The following is a 20,604-nucleotide window of genomic DNA, read 5'->3' on the forward strand; positions in this document are numbered from 1 at the left end:
TCGTGTTATATAGTTCTAGTATCTGTATCCGCCCATCATTCCTGGCCCACCCATGCCACCCATCCCGCCCATCCCCATTGGGTATCCTTGCTGGTATCCCCCGCCGTACATCCCGCCGTACTGGGGATATCCGTACTGTTCCATAGGTACCGTGTACACTTGAGGCACGAATATAATTTCACGTGTGTTCGGTTGATCGTAGTAGCCTATTTTAGATTAGTTCCGAAGAGCGCGTAAGCGGGACGCGGCGACTCACTTCCGCGATGGGACATACCGTTCATGTTGTTCATCCCAGGCATGCCGTTCATGCCGTTCATGCCGTTCATTCCGTTCATCATTGGGTTCATCCCCATTCCTTGGTTTGGTACCATGCTCCCGGGCATTCCACCACCAGTCATTCCATTACCGTGCATTCCACTAGGCATTCCACCGGGCATTCCACCAGGCATTCCACCAGGCATTCCACCCATTCCACCACCCATGCCGCCCATTCCCATTCCCATTCCACCACCCATGCCTCCGCCCATACCGCTATCGAGGCCACCGGGCATATAAGGCATACCCATACCACCTCTGTGCATGCCCATACCGCCTCTATTGCCCATACCCATACCCATGCCAGGCGTACCACCCATCCCCATACCAGCACCCATCCCCATACCGGACATTTCCGCCTCCTCGTACATCCTCCAAGCGGAAGCCGAAGCGATTTCGCAAGCGTATTCCATAGCAGGATCTGGCATCATACCGAAGCATTCGTGCCAGAATCTGTAAAAAAAAAGGGAGTCATGAGCGAGTATCTACGTGAAAAGCCACCCCACCTACTGTCTAGCATAAGCAATAGCGAGAGCGGCGCAATTCTCGCGCGCTATATGCTTTTCCATGAATGTCTGTTGATGAAAACGACTGCGATGGTGAAACATAACTGAAACAGCTTCACTCGCGGCTGCACCACCTATCTGCATAGGCGACATAGCGTGACGATCTACGCCTGCCATCCACTGCTGGTGCATGCCGTATGCATCGTGTGTGCCTAATCCACCGCCGAACTGGCGTGAACGCATACGATCGAAGATGTTATTGAAGAAACCACTTTCATTCGGTCCATGAAGGACATTGAAGAAGTCATGAGGTTGTCGCAGATCACCTATGTTAGACCACGTCGGTGTCTGTGGTCGATATTGATTGAATCCGAATCCTGCTGGTGTGTTCATTGTGCTGTGTCTGTGTCTGTGTCTGTGTGCGTGTGGTGCGTGTGGTGTGTGCAACGCGTCTGTAATCGTATGTCGCCGGTGACTCCCGAATATATCTCTAAGTCCTGCGCGTATTCCTTCTGTTCTGCTATGTCCTTCTCTTCTTCTACGTCCTCCGTAGACGCTACTAATCTTGGTCGCTGCTAATGAAGCTGTGTGGGGAGTATAAAATATAAAAATATAAAAATTACAAGTCTATTCCATTATTCGTCTCTTTCACTTATTGCGTCTCACTCTCTCCACCATTCGGAAACGCGGCTAACGAGCCATGCAGGCTGTCGAACGTCGCCAGCGACATATCAAAGAAATCCGCATAGGGTGTGTTAGCGTTAGGCGGGAACATGTTAAGTGGGTGTGATTGTATCTGTGTGTGTTGCGTTTGCTGCATTTGCGATGTTTGCTGCTGTTGTTGTTGTTGTTGTTGCTGTTGCTGCTGTGTTGCAACACCCTGAGCTGAATTATTCGAATTGAGGTTGGAATTCGTATTTGAATGTGCTGTCGGCGTCTGAGAGAAGAAGTTCTGCAGACCTAACTCTGTCCCATCAAAGTACATGTCGCTTAGTGATCCGTGAGTCATAGCGCTGAACCAGCCATCCAGATCGAGTTCGTCATCTGCAGGTGTTGGCAAGCTAGTGGCTGTTGAAGGGACGATGGGCGCGGGTGTGCTGGTGTTATTGCTGGCATTATTATTATTATTGTTATTAACCACCGAGACAGCACTACCACCACCACTAGCATTAGTCTGATTTTGCGCACTAGGCAGACTAGTGTGAGCAGTTGGTGGTGTGTGGTGTATGCCTGTATCGGTAGCGCGCGGTCGGCACACTCCCGCTAGGTTCGATGACGCCGCTGCCTCCTGCGCTTCAGCCTGTTGTTGAGTTTTCTGCAGATAGCGCTGTCTTAACAGCGCAATCGATCTCTGTAGACCAGGTGTGTATTCCGCTCCCTTGGCTAACACCCTGAACGTTAGCACCAGTCGCTCTCGAGCATCGCTGCTCCGCACGGGATCGTTCGACAACAGTTCAGCAAGATCAATAGTCGCGCTGACATAAGCGCAATATGTCATCAGATACGTCATGTTGCACAGTCCAAATGAACGCTCATGGAGACCGAACAAAGCGTTGATTTCAGCCGCATTGCGCCGGCATATATCTATAGAGTCTGGGAAAGGTGTGTTAGAGAAGGGAGGGGTGGGCGATGCGAGGGTGTATGGTCTATAGAGCAATATCCACGTCGTACGAGTGAGAAGGCTGAAGGGTGCTGTGTTAGCGGTGTAATCCATTACTTGTACCCTCTACCCACTTCAATGTAAGGATATGGACTGGTGGACACGCACTCGGGAGTGCACGCACATCGAGAGATATACTCCCCGGTAATGTCCACATATATGTCTGAAGTTGTTTGTGCGTGTTACTGACGAACTGGTTGCATTCCTCGAAAGGAGCTCGCGTAACGTACACGGTAGTGAGGATATCTTCAATAATCTAATTTTTTTATCAGTATTTGCATCCTACACCAAACACACACCCACCATCCACAGTTTGCACGAATTTTCAAAAGTGAGACTCTCATGTGCGAGTGCATATGGGTAATTAGCAGCCTGAGGGGGGCCATCATCTTCTAAGAAAATAGGCGCCCATGAATCTTCATGATCCGTGTCATCATGATAGTGGGGGAGAGGGCATGGAGGTTTGGGGAAAGTGGGAGCTCTGCCCAAGACGAGACTGATGAGCTTATCCCAGGTATACGCACTCCAGACGACTCTCCTATGCACGGTACGCTCCTCATGAGAGTAGCTAGCGAGTGCAGACTCGTCTTCCCTGTCAATACCGAGATCGGAGATCATTCTAAAAGCGATACCAGCGAGAATAAAGCCCTGTGAGATACGCCCAAGTGCGCAATCTCTACCACCGAGGATGAGCAGTCCTTGAATAGTGGGTATGGAGGACGGCTTATCGAGTTCGCCAGCGAGATAGACACGGGCCTTAAAGGCGTAGTCACCACCAGCTTCGATAGTGGAGAGATGTCTAGAGGCGTGTGCGTAAAGAGCATTGAGCAAAAAAGGCGAGTACCACGGACCACCGCCATTTTTCATATCGCGGAGGAAGAGAGATTTAGTGATAGTGAGGTGCTGTGGGCACTGCCAGCAAAAGTAAGTAGTGAGAAGAAGCTCAGACTGCCGCTGACTCGGAGTGTACTGATCGTGAACCATAGTCTGAGAAGCAGGGGAGAGAGCTTGACTGCCCAAAACGCTCGACACAAGCAATTCAGTGCGATCAGGAGGAACATTTGTAAGAGGCATGTTGTCGCTCTGGCCATCGAGAACGTGGAGGTGGGAAGCAGCGTTGGGCTCCGACGCAGACTCTTCTTTAACTCCTGGTTCCTCTTTTACAGTGAGGCTACCGCTGGGAGTGGTATTTGCGTTAGTGTCAGTCTTCCGCCTCTTTCGTCTATTGTTTGCGGAAGCCGAGAGGTGGATGGAAGAGTGTTTGCGTGACCAATCAGCGAGAAGCTCAGCCCTGTGGTCATCAGTAGCAGAAGTAAGTTGATTGATAAAGTCCTTATGATAATCGAGTTGGTTGATTGTACGTGCGAGGCGTGCGGGAGCAGCAGTGGCAGGAAAGACACACTCGTAACCGCTCTTCAAGCACTGAGCACAAGGAGCTTCATGAGCGTCGCATTTCCTCTTCCTGCGCCTGCACTGCTCACAGCTATCGCCATATCTGCGCTTCTGGTGGGAGGAGGAGTCTAGATCGAAATGGTTGTTGTGGGTGTCGTTGCTGTGTATTTGATTAAAGCTCAAGCTGTGGCTCATTGGCGAGCGAAAGACAGATAATTTCAATTATGAGTGATGGCCGGTGATGGTGATGAGCTAAGCCGGGTTTCTGAAGAATTGCGCTGAGTTAGGGGGAGACTGGGTGAGTGAGAGATTGAGTGCGTATGAGCATTCTACAATCGATAAAACCCTATAAAACCCAGGTACCTTACAAATCTGCTCACTTGGAGACACCTGCCCTGGATCTTATCAAATGTCGGTATCTTTATCCGATTTCAAGTAAATTTATAATGTTTTCAAGTAAATTTTAAGCAATCCAAGTAAACTCAAGTAATTTACAACTTTTTGGATAAAACAAACGCGTCTCTAGAACCCTCCCCTTTAAGCCTCTTGTAATAATCCTTGACATCTGCTTGAATTGAGAAGCCATTAGCTTTATAGAATTCTATAGCGTCATCATTCTCCTTCTGTACATGCATATAAACGCTATCGAGCTTCTTCCTCGGCTGAACTTTATCACCTTTTATGATTGGCTCTGGATCGCTGACTGCAGCTTTGAGTATATGATTGAGCATGTGCCTCCCCAGTCCTTGTCTCCTGTACGGTGCAAGTACAGCGAGTATCATGATATACAGCTTCCCGGCTTCCACCTTACAGCAGACGCTACCAACGGGGATATCATTATAATAAACCAATTTACAGAAATCCTCGAGTTCTGGTGATTGTACTTGCTCATACACGCCATTTGAGTAGGGCACTTGGGTGGGTGTTTTAGTGGTAATACCCATGGCTCAAAAACCCACGCACCTGGTAAGATTACCCCATTCAGTCTCCTCAGTGTACCGATATTCTGCCTTGTAACGCTTGCAAGATCCACGCGTGGTGATAGCTTAATGCTCATTGTGCGGGTGTAAAGAGTTATCGGATATTCGTGGTTATTAAATATATTCCCGCTTTCACAGCATTCCACGCCTACATGCCTACGCGCCTATACGCCACCACTGTCTTCTTCCTACACCCACGACAACCATCAATGACATCGAGTAAGTGATCCACCCACACAAACAATCATCCACGCTGATATCCCCAAAGTAGCTAAACGCCCTGTGGATCTCTTCTACGCCGTATTTCTCGCCATCCACCTCCCAATGACACTCGCTGTCGATCTTCAGTCACTCTACCCGCAACATCTCATCCCAGAACCGCTGAAGGAGCTCCTCCGCTTCTGGATTTCCATCTCCAACGACCCTATTCTCCAAGGCGGTGGCAGTGGCAGTCCCCTCTGGGCGTGGGCGCGTTCCTTCTTAGCTTTGGAGGCTGTAGGCCAGATTCCCATTTTTATTTTCGGCGCGTATGGGCTATATAAGGGTGTGTTACTTGATACTAAGACAAAAGCAACACACTCACTCACCCACCAGGCTCTAGAAGCGTTCAAGTTCCCCTTCTAGTCTACGGCGTTTCCGCAGCTACCACCACTTTCGCCTGCTTGGCTACTGTGCTCGCTCTCCCCGTGCACGCTCCTCCTTTCCCTCCACCACTCACCGGCGCTTTGGCTCTGTCGCCGGAGCAGCGCACTATCCTCCTCGGCGCATACACCCCCTACCTCATCATCCCCCTCTTGATAGCCTGCGATATGGCTGGCAGACTTTCGCGCAGAGGTTATCTGCACGAGAAGATGCTTTGAGGTGTCTTTGTCTATCTATATCTCCATTAATGCAAATAGCATGCATTTATTTATTCACATGATACACCACGTCGCAACGCTAGCAGCAACTACGGCGCCATACGCTGTCAACGCTTGTCTGGAAGTGAGGCGCATAAGCCACGGTTTAGACACGCCACTAAACGTGAAATGGTCATCGTTCGGTATGAGCGTCTTCCACCAGTAATGCGTGTGTGAGCGGGGATAAAGTGCAACGTTCTTTCCTGAATTTTCGTCCTGGTAGAAGGAGTGCGCTCCCCCATTCTCCCATATCATCCTGTAGCGTGTGTGAGTATACCAGTCAACCCCACTAACAACCCACACCCACTCTTGGTGCTTCTCTCTGATCCACTGCTGGTACTCCCGCTCAGCACCCTCCGTCACGCGCACGCTACCCTTCTTCGCGCGTATTATTGGCCCTGCCAAGCGAATAATATAGTTGGCAGTGCATTCCGCTGTGAATAGCACCGAGTTGTGCCCACTCGCCGTGTTCGGACTGGCTGTGCCGAGGAGGAACAAGTTGGGAAATGGTGCTAGAGCCGTGCCTAAATACGCGCCCATATTAGATCTCCTCCAATATTCGCGTATACTGAGGCCGTTGCTGTGGAAATGCTCTGTGAATTTATTCGTAGTGGTGTCGAATCCGATGGCTATGGTTACACTTAGGTGAGTAGACTACTCCCATCTTCTAATATACCACCCACCGAATATTATCACATCCGCTGCCACTTCTGTTCCATCTTGCTTCACTACGCTTGTCGAAGTTATCCGTGCTGGTCGCTCAGCCACTAAGTCTATTTTTTCGGAATTGAGTGACTTGAGATATTCGTCATCATACACTCTCCGCTTCGCAAATATCTCAAAATCAGGAATGAGTGCATCGTGGTATTTGGCAGGCGCTAGGTTTTTCATGCTGATAAGGCGCCATTGTTAGATGAGTCTTGTGGGAAAGGGGGATATAAATGCAAACTTACTGATTCGCGGACTCTTCCATACGCGCCTTGCGCACTCCTTTGCCTTTCTCCGCGTACATAGCTATGAGCACACGGTTAGTGAAATAGCGCACCTCCAACACCTAACAACTTACCTGCGAAGTAATACTCTGTCGCAAAAAATATAAAGTTTCTGATAAAAGTGTGTATACTCGGTATATTCTCCGTCATCCACTGTATACGTGGATAATTGGCGAGATTGGGTGGTTTGGGTATATACCATTGCTTGCCACGCGCAAACTGCGTGAGAGATTTAACTTTGGGTGCTATCTCACTGCGTGTGTAGTAGTTAGGATAGGTGTTTTGTAATAACGTCCTCCCCACGCTATGATCTGCGTTGCTGTACAAGCATTGCCAACGACGACGACATTCTTGTCCTGGTTCGCGTTAGATTGCGCATTCACAAGCTCGAATTCTCACCGTAATATCAACGTTTTCGTCATAGCGCTGTGAACGCAACACTTTGCCGTTGAAGGTATCGACACCTGGTGTGTCAATAGGGCGTGGAGTGTCTTGATTTGGTGTGAGTGTGAGTTTAAGTGAATATAAATCCACAAACCTAAACCACCGTGTGCAGTGATAAGGATATTGCAAGTACGCTTGAACACTTCTCCAGTGCCATTATTCTTCACAGACACCGTCCAAATCTCTCGCGCCACATCGTAATCGGCATCGAGGATAGAATGTGAGAGGTATATATGATCACTCAGTCTGTGCTCCTTCACCACGTCCTGGATATACCTCTCTATGACTGGCTGGGTTGCCCACAGAGTGCTGCCCCAGTTACGCTGAGCGAATGAGAACGAGTAGAGCTGAATGGGTATATCGTTTGCACATCCTGGGTAGTTCTTTATATCCTTCTTAGCCAGCCACCAATATAAATATCAGCGCTATACACCTACGTTAATGTACCACGTGCCACCAACTTGCTCCTCGCGCTCGCTGTATCGTGTGAGCATTATCACAGCCTGCTCTACAAATAACTCACTATATCTCAAATTCATCCGTCCGCAGTTCATGCTTGAGCTTGTGGCCCATAGCAACTCCCGAGATACCGGCACCGATTATTATTCTTCGCTGTGTTAGCCGAGTTCCCGCTCTCTACTTGCACGCCCTCACACTGCTGTGTCCGTCATGGTAGTAGCTCACAACGAAATGCCATGTGGCAACCGGCCTAAAACTTCTCGAGATAGCCGATGCCGAGGCAGTTGCAGTGAACGATGAAAATGAATACATGGAATTTCTGTCTAATTGTGTGTGTGTGTGTGACTGGTTAGTCAAGGCAGGGCATATTGACCAAATCCGGGTGCAGATGTAGGTGATTATGCATGATGTTTTCAAATATCTTCCACACAAGACGTAATCATGTGCAGTTATGCTACTCAATCTACTCATCTTCTGTATCAATGTCTCAATTTCTCAAACGGCTTGATATCTATCGATCGATGAAAAGATTATTCATTGTAGGTCCCTTTAAATTGATTCACGTGGCTAATGAGTTAAGAAAGAAAAAGCAAAACATCAAGCAGAATTAAGGCGATATGAATGACTGTTCAGTGAAAGCAGTGCCTTGAACAGTGAGCTTGGTAGATTCGGCGACTCCTTCGGGGAGGTCCAATTGCAATTCTGTTGGATTGAGGTACTAGTTGTTTGTTAGCTGTGTTATAGTAGTCTATCGCAAATATTCACCTGATAAATGTACGGTTTCGTCTTTGCAAAGACGTGCACAGCCTTTCTAACGACGTATGGAATATGAGCGAGGAAGTCTACCTTCTCAATTAAACCCCTAGACACATCATTCTTCTCCTTGTAATTCACAAGCATCTCACCGCGGATGGCTTTCTTGTTCTCGATAGCTGTACCACCCCAGACATATCTAACCTCCGAAGGCACAATGTACGAGGTTTCAGGATCCTTGAGCGTGTTGCGATGCTCGGCGGCGGTTAAACCCTGAGGCATTTGGCCGGGGTAGGTGGTAGATCCCGTGACGGAGAGGAGCTTATCACCAGCGACGAGAGCGCCTATGGTAACTTTGACACCACCACCGCCTTCAGTTCTGGTTGCAGCGCCGTAGCCTTCAGTGCTCTCGAACTCCATGAGAATTGATGCCACACCGCCATGTTGATTGGATTGGAAGAGAGCAAAGTTCCAAGCGCGCGCGATAAGCTAATGGGAGTGTTAGACTAATAAAAATAACAGAGCTAGCCACTCACATTAGCTCTCATACCTTGGATGGCGTGTATGAAAGTACCGTGACCAATTGCGTCGACGAGCTTGCCTCTGACGATGACCTGACCTTCAGTGCGAACTCTTGGCCAAAATCTGTGCACAACGTAGCCGTCCCTCTTGTTGCTCGATTTGTCGTTACCGAGGGATGTGAAACCGCCGTTTGGACCGTTTCCGAGTTTGAAGCCGGAACAAGAGGCTGGGCGGATGAAATTGATAACAATTTGCACTTCATTATCAATTTTAGCGTTTATTCTGTAGCACTCATCTTGATTTGGGAGTTGTTCGTGGAGGATGGAGAACTGGTCAGCAGAGCAGCTACGACGATCGTATTTGTTGGTGGAGAACGAAGGAGGGCTGCTAAAGTTGTTTGCGCTGATAGATTTCCACAATTTCTGGCCAGTGGACGGCGTATAGAGCATGAAATTAAATTGGATTTGTGGGTACCAGAAACTGTAAGCGGTGAGTGGTGAGCGTGGCTAGCGTATAAGTATCCAGACGCACCCAACATGTGAGTGCACTACTTGCACGCTCAAGCACTGCCCATCCTCCAGCACCGAGTAGAACGTCTGCGTCTCTGCAACGAAATTAGAATTAATCGTCGCCCATTCCGTGTCTTCGGGTTCAAGCGGTCCGAAATATTCGCTGGATTCGAATTCCTCTGTCACTGGGTGCAGATTCTTTACTTTCTGAGAGCTGCCGAAGAACATGGCGGTTGTGGTGAGAGATGTTGATGGCCGAGACGGGCGAGATGGAGATGTCCATAAACACGCAGACAACGCAGACGCCGCACACGCTGTTAGAATGTTTGAAAATTTACATTTCAATTTATTTTAATTGCTCTGCTCCTTCATCACTACGGCCATCTCTAAACGCACACAGCGCACACGCACATGCCGATTCCGCTGCCGTTACTCCCGCTCATCGCAGAGACTGTTTACTACTCCAGCAGACCTGCAATGGATCTCGATCCCGTCCCAGAGCCTGGCCGCTGGACCGAGCAAGACGCACGTCACACGCTCTACGCCTTATCGCGCGTCAATAGGGATTGGCACGATGAAGCAGGCAAGTTTCTTTGGCGCAGGCTTCACTTCAGATTGGCTGGTGGTTTTCTCTCTGTCGTTGACGTCGTCGCAGGCAAGCAGGTTGAGCAACTCCGGCAGCAATCTGATGAGATTATCAGATTGTCATCGCCACCGCCAGATCCTGTGAGACCAGAAGCTATTCTCCCAGACGGACCCACTCTGCCACGTCCCTACCGCCAATCCTCGCTTAGAATCGCATCTATCCCCGAGTCTTCTGAAGACACGCGCAGTGCTCCTCCCGCACGCCCCACGCTCGACACCTCCCGCAACGCTTTCTCCCCGCCTTCTTTCACCAATGAACTCGCCACGCCCGTCACTTCCCCTCTTTCCACATCGCCGCCTGTCAGCTCACCGCTCAACGTCCCATCAATCAGCTCCACCTTCTTCGCCCATCCACCCATTACCCAAGAAAACACTCCCCCTTCGTCCCGCTCGCAGTCCCCCTCAGGGGCCAACTCTCGTGGCCGGCGGCGTTTTCACGAAGGCCTCATCAGAACTGCTTCTGCCCATACCTCCTCTCGTGCGCGCAGCATGAGCCCTGCCAGAGACATGGACGTTGATGAAATGGTAAATGCTACCACTGAGGCGCTTAAACGGGAGTCTGAGAGCATCACGCGCACCCACAGTCCCGAAAAGCGTGGTAGGAAGTTCGACCGTGTTCGCGAACTCTCCGTCGAAGCCGAGCGACTCCGTAGTGCCAGCCCTGTCACTGTTAATCTGCACGAGAGCCGCCACAACAACACTATCGCTATTCGTGAGCCTAGTCCGGAGCGTGAAGGGCTAGCTGAGATGTGAGAGGGTGCTTTATGTCAATGAGTTGACCGCTAACTATCAGACTATTAATACAGGCGCGAGCAGAGTCCAGATGAGCATGATAATGCTTTGTGGGGGAGCAACTACAACTCCACATGGCTCGATCCCTTCTGTCCAGTCACCGCAACTCCTTACCCTGCACGTCACATCAACCACATCTCCTTCACTTCTTTCCGCACAGCCGGCCTGAGGCGGTCTATAGCACAGGGCACCGAAGAGCGGTTCTGTACTCCGGAGCGTCTCGAGCGTCTCCTCGATGTATGTCGGGCTGTGCGGGGGTTCGGAGCGAGTGAGTATATGGATTCCGCGCTTAGTTTGCCAGTGCTCGAGTCCTTGCTTCTACGCGAGCCTCCCGCGCCGCAAACTCACCGTACACGACTGCGGCGAGCATACTCCGTCCGTGACCCGCCCACGCAATCCACAGTTGACGACGAGGGGGCCAGTGGGAGTGGCAGTAGCAGTAGCAACCTTCACATCAACTCTTCCGGTGCGAGTCTCTCCCGTGCGAAATGTATTCCAGGTCGTTCGCTGCATGCTCTAGACCTGAGTGGATGTGTGAGCGCGACATTTTTCGACGCGTTGGAAGCATTCGTCAACAAACACCTCTTTGCACGCCAATCGGATGCTTTTGATGAGCAGGCCGATGAGCGCTATCCTGACGATGTGCGCGCGCGCTCTCTAGCCTACAAGAGCACAGCACATGCGCATCACCGTCCCCCTTCCAACCCACACACTGGGCGCTACAGTGCATTACGGCGACTGAATGTATCCAATGTGGTGAATGTCTTCTCACCTACCTTGAAAACATTCGTATTGGCTTTCCCCGCTCTTACTCACCTCGATTTGTCGAATACACGCGCTACACCCGGACTCATACGTGCTTTGGCACGCTCACCCACGCTCCGCTTGGAGTCTTTTGCTGCTGCCCGCTGCAAGAAGCTAGATGGGGACTGTCTCCTTCGTCTTCTCGTCGATTCTCCCGTGACGGAGAATCTACGCGAGTTGAATCTGTACGGCGACAGTGCGGTACCATCTCCACTAAGTGTGTATGAGTTGGATGTAATTCTGCGTCGTGCGCCCTGCTTCATCAGTGGAAATCTCCGTTATATAGATCTAGCCGGTGCGCCATTGACCAAAGAGATACTGTCGAAACTCGCCGCGCAGCCTCACCTCCGCAGTCTCGGTCTCGCCAATATCCCTCGTCTGCCTCTCGGCGCTGTGGCGGAGTTCATCAAGAACAAAGCGCCCGGTTGTGAGATAGTCGATCTCGCATTGTCTACACCAGAACTGGCTGTTATTCCGGGAGTATCATCAACTGTGCGCTCGGCAGTTCTCACGCTACAGACTAGTTTTATTAAGGTGCTCACTAATCCTCCCTTTCACTTCTCTCTCACGTCCCCATCTCCAGTAGAACAATCCCCACCGCCAACTGCCATACGCGTTATCGAACTTGGCGCTGAAATGCTCAATGCTCTACAGGGTGGCGCTGGCTCGTGGAGAGTAATTCGCTCGCGTGGTAGGAGAGGCTGGTATGTTGACGTGTCCACCAAACCACTCGAGGATGGCCTGCTTGCTAGGAAACTTGATAAGAGTGACCCTTGGAGACAGCAAATGGAGAGCTTGTCCCAGGCTAGAGGTAACGTTGCCTCCTACATCGGTTGGCATTCGAGGAAGATGGAGGTGAGTGGGTCGTATGTTCTAATACCACGCTAACAATCGCAGGTCCTCTCTGGTCAGGGTATGCTCGGGCGCGAAGATGGGCTATACGGCGTTTACGCCTATTCTACTGGTCTGTAGATGAAGTTTATGATGAAGAGGAATACTCTATCTAGCCCACTTACTACCGTTCAATTCACTTGCATTAATACAAACACCGCAATAGACTATTTGTAGCTTAATACTTGAACACATTATATGACTACAATTATGTAATTCATGCGTTTCGTGTTTACGTTAGTGAGCATCCATTTATTCAGCTGTGAACTGCACTCTCTGTTAGCACACGCGCGCGTACTGAAGCCACACTGACATATGAGCAGTCATCCAAAGACCCGTGTTGTGCTACTGCAACTATTACTGGCTGATGGTTCGCAGATGAGTTGATACTGCACATGCGATAGGCACCAGCTGGAAGTCCTCTTGAGACTTGAGCAGACAACACACCGTTCTGTGCTGGTTCGTTGAGACCCTTGAAGAAGCTATTCTGGGTGAGCTTGAGATCAAGGCACTCATACACTCACGCGAAGTTTGCAGGGTCGAGTGGTTGCGTACTTTGCAAATTTGGAAGTTGCTCGACGACCTGGGCGTTGTGTGAGTAGACAGATCAATATAATACCACACTAACAACGTGGCTATGACCAATAATTTGACCGTTGTTGTTTGTGGTTTGCTGTTATTTGCGTGAGTGAGACATCGAGAGTTAACTCAAACACGCACTGGTGCAGCAAAGTAATTGGTGTTTGGGCTGTAGCTTGTTAGGCTGCCAAAATCAATCAATTGAAACCCACTTGACAAAGTTACCAGCGTTAAGGTTGCGAATAGCCATTTGAATAGTGAAGTCCTGGTTAGCTTGCTGTGTGGTTGTTAGCAGATATGAGAGGAACAAAAACTCACAATTGTAGCACCGTTCTCTGGATTGACAAATTTGGCCGATGGCATTCTGTTTGTAGCAGCGATGACGCCGATTGGAACAGGGTTGCATGAGCCGCCCTGCGAGTGGTGCTTTGTGAGTCTAAGCAGGTATATTAAGTCGCCAACTCACCCTAACTTGCCTGCCGTTCGTAAGTGGGAGGTCAGGCTCAGTGAGGCAGAAGTTGATAAAGTTGTTGGCGGAGGTGAGTGATGCAACCTGTCCAGCCTCTGCACCGCCTTCTTGTTGGCCATTCTGTGCCAAACCGGGCATGACAAGATCTGGATCAAGTTCTGTGGCCTTGTGAGCGGAAAAACTGCAAAAAAGAAAGCGAGACACACGGAGAGATTCTTGCGGGTCTTGGTTAATGTTGTTGTCATTGTTGTTGTCATTGTTATTGTCGTTATTACCGCCGTTATTGTTATTTCCACCGCCAGCGCCGTCGTTATCGTTCATACCGTTGTTGCCATTGTTGCCGCCGCCCTGTCTTTGTCTTTTAATATCATTAAAGTCTTTGAGCCTATTAAGTTGACGCCTGTGGGCTTTGCGGGGATATTCGCGCTAAAAATGTGTTAAAAAGCGTGGGAAAGAGATGATGACGCACATCATGTGTAGCAGCAGAGGAGGAAGCGAGCGTGACTATAACGAAAAAGAGTGTAAATGCTTTTATAATTAACATGATGGTCGTTCGAGTTGAAGGAACTAATTTAATTCAAGTCTTTTTAACCCCTACATGCACGACGAGGGTTCTTCTGTCTCAGGTACAAGTTTCAATTTTTCCTGAATTTTATTCGCCTACTAGAGCTACCGAAGGGATCTACTTTCTGGCGCGTGTTTGTTAATAGCGATCGCTTCAGATCCGTCGTCTTTGGCGCTGATCGCCGCCGCTGTTGTATCTGCTTGAAGTTGCGACTTTCCTTTACATCGCTCTCATCTTCCATCATTCGCATATCCTCTGGAAGTCCATACCTATCTTTCAGCTCCAAATTGCTCCGGTTCTCGGCATGCTCTTTCCGCCGTTCAACGCGATGCTTATCCCGCAGCTTCTGATTCATTGTATACGTATCAGACCATGTAGCTTCGTTGGCGTCTTCAATCTGCGTCAGTCTAGGCAACGCCTTTTTCTGCGCTTCTACTTGATTCGTGCCTTTCTCAACCGCTGCAAACGGATCTACCTCGGGTTTCTTCGATGGATCCGTTTCTAAAACCTTGTCAGTTGCGTGAGTAAAGTAAGTAAATACCCACCCATCGTAATAGTCTCGCCCTCTTCAGGCTCCCACTCTGCCTTCTGCTTGGCCCCTTCACTGACAATGTACCGTGTATTCTTGGGATCAGTCTGTATTTCAAACCAATGAGAGCAGAGGTGGCATTTGCATTTAAAAGCGTAGACGGGCGTAGAGTAATAATTCCCTATTTTTCTTTTCTCTGCGTTGTAGCGCACTCCCTGGGCCACATGCTTATCGCATCCACCGCACCAAATATTAAATGGCAACTCAAAGCGGACAATGAGAATTCCCTTGTCAAGCTTGCGTGCTCTGTCTCCCAGACTGAAGCAGTGTGAATTGGCTTCTACGGCTTTTTTACTCCACCTACGCATGCTTCCCATGATACGCATTAAGACTGCATCTTATGAGCCGTGAGATAGTGAATAAGGTTCATAGCTCACGAGGAATGCTTCTTTGGATCATAATCTGGCGGGTAGTACCTATTAAAGCCTTGCATTGCGTATTCTCAGTGATGACGATCCTTATCAAAGATGGATATTGCGTAAGGTAGGAGTTAAATTGCATGTAAAATATCATGATGATCAAAATCCTCTGCCATTTACATCTCATACCATTCTAGGAGCCCAATCTACTGCTAAAATCTTAAACACGCACAGAACGATAACACAAAGTAATCGCAGTACAAAGACATCATAATAGCTCCCTCTATCGACAGTCCAAATGCAAGCTGAATTCAGCAAGCATGTGTGCTGTTGACACCAATCTCCACCTTTTATATTCGCGCCTAGAATGGCAACTTTATCAACAACTGCGTAATACCACCGTGTGTCGAAGAAATCTGCGCAATATTACTATCATTCTGTAGCTGCTGGTTGTGAAAAAAAAGGGTGGGAATTTGCTAACGGTAACTTGTTTTGTGTAGCGCTCTGTAATTGTCTGACTGAATTTGACATGTAACAGAAAAAGGAAATTGGACTTACAATTAAGCCATCATAATATTTCGATCCTCGAGATACCAAAGAACAATCGCTCGTTTCTCTACTTTTATTGCATAACTTCTTAGAAATGCACCTGGTTAAGCCAAACCCCTGGTTTCAGAGTTGAGCTGACACCATTCTTTGTTGCAAAGATCGTTTTTCATATGCGTTTTATGGGCTGGAGTGGCCTTATGTTTCTCCTGAAGTAAGCATTGGCCCCTGTGGACGCTACGCGTCGGAAAACGTAATACGCGTCTAAAGGGGTAATTCTTGATATATTTGGGTGACTGAGACCTTCATCGGCCTTTCATAGCAGTCAGAGTTGGACGGCCGCTTTACATACCCCTCAACGCCATGGCGTGCTCCAAGGTGAACTCGAATCACCACTTCCGGACAACTTACAGAGCGCGAAATCAACACCGGAGATATAATTCCAACAACAACTACCAATTAACGCTTCGGGGCACCAAATAAGACTTTTTATTTGGAGAATTCCAAAAGTCGCGAATCGGCCAGTTGAGATCAGATCACTGCCATCTAGAAATCAAGTCGGCGGATATTGGGTGGGTGGATAATGAAGGTTATTTAGAATTCTTGATTCTTCGTAAAGTCAATTGTGCTGTCATATCTCCCAGAATACTATTACTTGACATCGCCATACACATCTTCCCATTTGGTTGGCCATTTGAGGTGAGTGCATACAATTACATCAAATGTTCTCTATAATTTAATCCCCGCGATGCAATAGACTAAGCATCTAAACCACCTTTCCATCTAGTCAACTTGTCCTGAGATGCAAACTCGTACTGAGAGGCAATGCTAAGTTAGAGATAGCGCGATAGAGGTGACGTAAACAAAAATAACCATAAGAGCAGTACCAGATAGATAATCAAGTCACAACTTCTTATACATGTTCTCTATCGGCCGGTACAAGAGCTCCGGTAACACTTTTACTAAGCGAGGGTGAAGACCGGGAGAAGTATTGAAAACATCTGCAACATCTGTACATTAGCAAATACGCACAATATATCTCACGAGAATACCAGGTGTAATATGTTGTTTTGAGCATATCACTCTCTGCAGATGTAAATTCTCCGAGGCAGCAACCATGAGCGAATGGTTGAATGCATGATTGCGTGTGAGAAATTGAGAAGAAATAGACAAGATTTACCTATGGCACATCTACCGCAAACATCACAAATCGTATACTTTCATAAGTGTCATACAAGAGCTGGAGCTGGAGCAAAAGTAATCAATCGCATACAAGAAAGAAAACTTAGTGTAGCAATCAGAGACTCTGAATCCACGCCCACTCATCGTCAACATCTGCTTCATTGATGCCATTGTGGTCGTGTTTTGGTGGCATAAGCAACTCCTCGAGTACCTGGAAAGCAGCGTTGCGCGAAATGCCATCGTGCCATGAGACACTCTTGCCTTGCAACTTGACATCGAATGTGTAAGGGCCGTATGGCACAGTCTGCGACTTGATGAGATCATACTCGACCTCACCGCCGTCTTCGAGCATGGTGCTAGCCTTGATCTTCTTGTGGAAGAGGTCGTCGTTGTCGGACTTAACTGACTTGGCTTGCTCACCCGATTGGAAGTCGACAAAGATGGCGTTGTTTGGGACAATGTGGTATTCAAGGAGATGTCTCAGAGCTCTGCTACCCATTGGAGAAAAGAAGAAGCCTAGAACTTTTGGTGGAAGTCTCTCAAAGGCGCTGTTGAGTGGTGCGTTGATGGTAAGCTGACCATTGCCCGTCTTACCGTCCAATGACAGGTCAAGCTCCTCTGCCAAACCCACCTTCTGGAGTGCTGATGTGAAGATGGAGAACTCTCTAGCGAAAATGAACAAGGCGTTGATTGCAGATGGTGGAGGGATGAGGACGTGGTCAAGGGCGTGGATGACAGCATTTGCAGACTGGATGTTCTGTGTCGAGATCTTTGCATAGTGATTGATGACTGTGGCTGGTGGCACATACTGCTGCTCAACCCGTAGTCTTTGACCTGCCCCGTTGAACGTATTTGGCTCTTTGAGGATGGTTTCGATAGTGCTAAAGTCGTGCAGAGTGTTGATATCTAGCTTCTGAGCTACTGTGTGGTACATAACAACAGCCTCGATAAATTTCTTGAGACGTCTCTTGCACTCGTCGTCTTCTTGCGTCATATCGACCTTATCAGCCATGGCGTAGAGCTTGCCCAAGACGCTAGGTACTGGGTCCTCCCAGATATCTGCGTTTAAGTAGGCATTTTTGTCGTCGTCGTTGTGCTTGTGCTTGTGCTTGTGGTCTGGAATGGCGTCATTGGTTGGAACAAAGAGGGTGAAATCCTTTTCGTCCTTAATGTGGTCGATTGCAGTTGGAGAGAACTTCTCTAAGATGGTTGTGAACTGAGTGGGTGATGTAAGCTGTGAGTCGTCTGTGACAAAGTGAAAATTTACACACCTTGCTGAATTTCTTAGGGTCGCCCTTGAGGATATCCCATGCGTTATCAGTGACTTCACTAGACCCAGCCAAATTGTCGATAGTTTCACCGTTATTGCCCAAGAACTCGTTGAGCCAGCCCTTGGAGGTGTCGACGAACTGGCGCTGGAGAGCGGCCTCCTCTGAGAAAATGGAGACTGGAAGGTGCAGTGCAGTTGCTGCTGACGCTGCAGCACTTAGAATTGCAATACTTAATTTCATTGTTTGTGTTAAAGAACAAGAGTTTTAGCCACGATCACACAGCTTGATTATGTGACGTTATCGATGACGCTGTCGATTTCCATTTTTCAAATTCAAATATATATTCATTTTACGCATTAGAAGTACACAAGTATATACATGTAAATATCCATTTAAACGAACATCTCACGAAACGACGATACTTGCGACGTTGTTCTGACGCGAGCTGGGAGGTGAGTGAGTTTCTAGAGAGCACTCAAACGCAATAAAACCCACCTAAAGCCGGTATCTGGGTCGTACAGGTCTAATTTATCTATAGCATGGGTACCTTTAGCGAGAGCGAGGAAGTTAACGTGAACGCTCTGGCAGCTGCCCGGAAGAAGAGGGCCAATTCTAACGAGGTTCTCAAGTGGCACTACACCTACGCGTGTGCTTTCACTAGCAGCCCCGGACTCTGCCTCCTTTTCATTTTCATTCTCACCGAGCAGCCTCTCCTCCAACGACAGTCGCTGACTGCGCAGACCCATTTGGGACTGGGTATGCGATGCAAAATTGACAACGAAGCGTCTGGCGATAGTGCTATTATTGAAGAGAAACACTTCGACAGGGAAGATGTCGAGTGGTTTGATGGCGTGGGTGTGGGTATGGGTGAGAGAGGTGCGTATTCCTGGACTCATTATCGACGGTGAGCGCTGGTCCGCCCTGGCTGACCGTGTGGGTTTAAGGACAGACACGCTTAGCAGAACTGTTTCTTTCGACGAGGTTGCTGCGGTGCTGTCTGGCAACTCAGCCTCACCCTCACTGTCACTATCACTATCACTCTCGCTCTCACTGTGTACGAGGCGAGCATGACTATTCCCTCGTCTATCCTTCGCAGCTGCCTCTTCCGCCGAGCGCTGCAGACTTGAGAAGGCGTATTTCTTATTTCCAGCCACCGGAGCTGCTTGAGGCACTAGGCGCGGCGCACTCCCGCTGCCAGAGCTAATCAAAGCACTACTCCCCCAGGGCCTCTTGTCTATCAGTGCATTAGAGATATCTATCACACTGTTCCACTTCATCTCCAAAACTGGGTCAGTCAGTGTATTCGTCGGTGAGCAACTTTGTGTGCGTGTGCTTGTGCGTATGCATATGTGCACGTTGAATTTACGTTGCTTGGCGAGAGAGCGGTGACTACTGCGAGGGCGGTGAGGTTGGTGAGAGTTTGAAACCTCCTGTGTCGGTTGGAAGACAACGACGTAAATGAGGTTGACTTGTTCGGAAGCGAGGATCTGAATGGGAATAGCGCTATCGCCATGAGCATGGCCATCACCGTTATCATTACCTTCAGCCCCACTCAAGTCATGCCTCCGCGCCACCAGCTCCACGTTATTCTCGACACTCGCCTCTTTCAATCGCACGCCAGCGTCGTGTATAAACAGAGCACGCGCGGTGCAGTTCTCCACTTCCAGTCCCAGTGCCAAGTGAGGCTGGTGAGAGTCGAGGAGAAAGGGTATATTGACAGCGCGCATTCGGACACTGAGTGCAGATGAGATGGGTATATAAGTAGTGTCTGAGAGTGAGAGTGAGTGCAGCGTGTTTTGAGTGCCCTGGGTATCTTGAGGTATATCGATGTTCTGATGCTTCTGCGGCATATCGGGAGCAATGTCCTCCAGCAGATTGATACTGTCCCAGCTGTCCCAGCTCTCTAGCAACTCGCTGTCTTTATCGGGGGTTTTGCGTGTGGGTGTGTTGGTGTTATCGTCAGCGTCGGCGTGCGCACCAGCAACGTCTCGATGGCTGCGCATATAAGTGATATTGCACGTCAGCGCAGCTAGTGGATTGGAGATATTCATGCGCACGCGCACAGCGTCAACGTGGACAACCGAGGTTGCGATCCAGCAGGCCTTCTCACCCGCCGCTCCGTTCTCTCGCTGCAGGCCCCAAGCAGCGGTGGATTGGACGGAAGATACCAAGATTGGTGGCGTGTCCGTGTCGTCTGGCTGGCTATCGACGTAGCTGAGATGGACGGTGAGATGGAGATGGCTGAGCAGCTCCCAGACGCGGCATTCGTCCACCTCCCCCAACAACAACCTGACGACCACGCCTAGCCGTTCATCTGTGTCGTTCGCCGTGAGATGAGATGGAAATGGGGAGATGGCAGAGCGCTACACACCGAAATATACATGCTTTGACTCGGCATCTACAGCGGCATGGACACGTGCCGATGTGAAGACGTGTTCGAGCGACGTCATTGAGCTCATGGCCGTTTGTGGATAAGGGTGA

The 20,604-nt window shown here is 49.1% G+C and overlaps 9 protein-coding genes across 9 annotated transcripts; 2 read left to right on the top strand and 7 right to left on the bottom strand.

The window, feature by feature from the left end:
- Positions 1-15: 15 nt before the first annotated feature.
- Positions 16-4,068, bottom strand: J056_004034 (Nitrogen assimilation transcription factor nirA; the record flags this gene model as incomplete). The annotated part of the gene is made up of 6 exons (XM_009269243.1): positions 16-206; positions 257-768; positions 826-1,405; positions 1,488-2,503; positions 2,556-2,737; positions 2,785-4,068. 6 exons carry the CDS (start codon positions 4,066-4,068, stop codon positions 16-18), a joined length of 3,765 nt encoding a protein of 1,254 aa, XP_009267518.1.
- Positions 4,069-4,364: 296 nt separating this feature from the next.
- On the bottom strand, positions 4,365-4,930 carry J056_004035 (N-alpha-acetyltransferase 50; the record flags this gene model as incomplete). Its single annotated transcript, XM_009269244.1, has 2 exons — positions 4,365-4,786; positions 4,837-4,930. 2 exons carry the CDS (start codon positions 4,928-4,930, stop codon positions 4,365-4,367), a joined length of 516 nt encoding a protein of 171 aa, XP_009267519.1.
- A 132-nt stretch (positions 4,931-5,062) lies between these two features.
- J056_004036 (Transmembrane protein 97) lies at positions 5,063-5,713 on the top strand (the record flags this gene model as incomplete). The annotated part of the gene is made up of 3 exons (XM_009269245.1): positions 5,063-5,072; positions 5,122-5,397; positions 5,448-5,713. The coding sequence occupies 3 exons, from the start codon at positions 5,063-5,065 to the stop codon at positions 5,711-5,713; spliced, it is 552 nt and encodes a 183-aa protein (XP_009267520.1).
- A 54-nt stretch (positions 5,714-5,767) lies between these two features.
- On the bottom strand, positions 5,768-7,859 carry J056_004037 (uncharacterized protein; the record flags this gene model as incomplete). The annotated part of the gene is made up of 11 exons (XM_009269246.1): positions 5,768-6,008; positions 6,060-6,381; positions 6,436-6,644; positions 6,706-6,766; positions 6,819-6,997; positions 7,048-7,100; positions 7,144-7,235; positions 7,283-7,571; positions 7,626-7,665; positions 7,712-7,795; positions 7,843-7,859. 11 exons carry the CDS (start codon positions 7,857-7,859, stop codon positions 5,768-5,770), a joined length of 1,587 nt encoding a protein of 528 aa, XP_009267521.1.
- Positions 7,860-8,254: 395 nt separating this feature from the next.
- J056_004038 (Survival factor 1) lies at positions 8,255-9,659 on the bottom strand (the record flags this gene model as incomplete). The annotated part of the gene is made up of 4 exons (XM_009269247.1): positions 8,255-8,365; positions 8,413-8,889; positions 8,937-9,402; positions 9,454-9,659. 4 exons carry the CDS (start codon positions 9,657-9,659, stop codon positions 8,255-8,257), a joined length of 1,260 nt encoding a protein of 419 aa, XP_009267522.1.
- Positions 9,660-9,842: 183 nt separating this feature from the next.
- Positions 9,843-12,644, top strand: J056_004039 (uncharacterized protein; the record flags this gene model as incomplete). The annotated part of the gene is made up of 3 exons (XM_009269248.1): positions 9,843-10,825; positions 10,883-12,527; positions 12,570-12,644. The coding sequence occupies 3 exons, from the start codon at positions 9,843-9,845 to the stop codon at positions 12,642-12,644; spliced, it is 2,703 nt and encodes a 900-aa protein (XP_009267523.1).
- A 175-nt stretch (positions 12,645-12,819) lies between these two features.
- On the bottom strand, positions 12,820-15,198 carry J056_004040 (Coiled-coil domain-containing protein; the record flags this gene model as incomplete). Its single annotated transcript, XM_009269249.1, has 13 exons — positions 12,820-13,045; positions 13,088-13,146; positions 13,192-13,236; positions 13,284-13,311; positions 13,355-13,419; positions 13,461-13,556; positions 13,609-13,769; positions 13,818-14,037; positions 14,081-14,115; positions 14,276-14,677; positions 14,722-15,023; positions 15,070-15,096; positions 15,143-15,198. The coding sequence occupies 13 exons, from the start codon at positions 15,196-15,198 to the stop codon at positions 12,820-12,822; spliced, it is 1,722 nt and encodes a 573-aa protein (XP_009267524.1).
- Positions 15,199-16,967: 1,769 nt separating this feature from the next.
- On the bottom strand, positions 16,968-18,363 carry J056_004041 (Transforming growth factor-beta-induced protein ig-h3; the record flags this gene model as incomplete). The annotated part of the gene is made up of 2 exons (XM_009269250.1): positions 16,968-18,068; positions 18,124-18,363. The coding sequence occupies 2 exons, from the start codon at positions 18,361-18,363 to the stop codon at positions 16,968-16,970; spliced, it is 1,341 nt and encodes a 446-aa protein (XP_009267525.1).
- A 165-nt stretch (positions 18,364-18,528) lies between these two features.
- Positions 18,529-20,582, bottom strand: J056_004042 (uncharacterized protein; the record flags this gene model as incomplete). The annotated part of the gene is made up of 3 exons (XM_009269251.1): positions 18,529-18,568; positions 18,619-20,437; positions 20,495-20,582. The coding sequence occupies 3 exons, from the start codon at positions 20,580-20,582 to the stop codon at positions 18,529-18,531; spliced, it is 1,947 nt and encodes a 648-aa protein (XP_009267526.1).
- Positions 20,583-20,604: the final 22 nt, after the last annotated feature.

This window comes from Wallemia ichthyophaga (assembly GCF_000400465.1).
Source record: "Wallemia ichthyophaga EXF-994 unplaced genomic scaffold scaffold6, whole genome shotgun sequence".
Taxonomy (NCBI): domain Eukaryota; kingdom Fungi; phylum Basidiomycota; class Wallemiomycetes; order Wallemiales; family Wallemiaceae; genus Wallemia; species Wallemia ichthyophaga.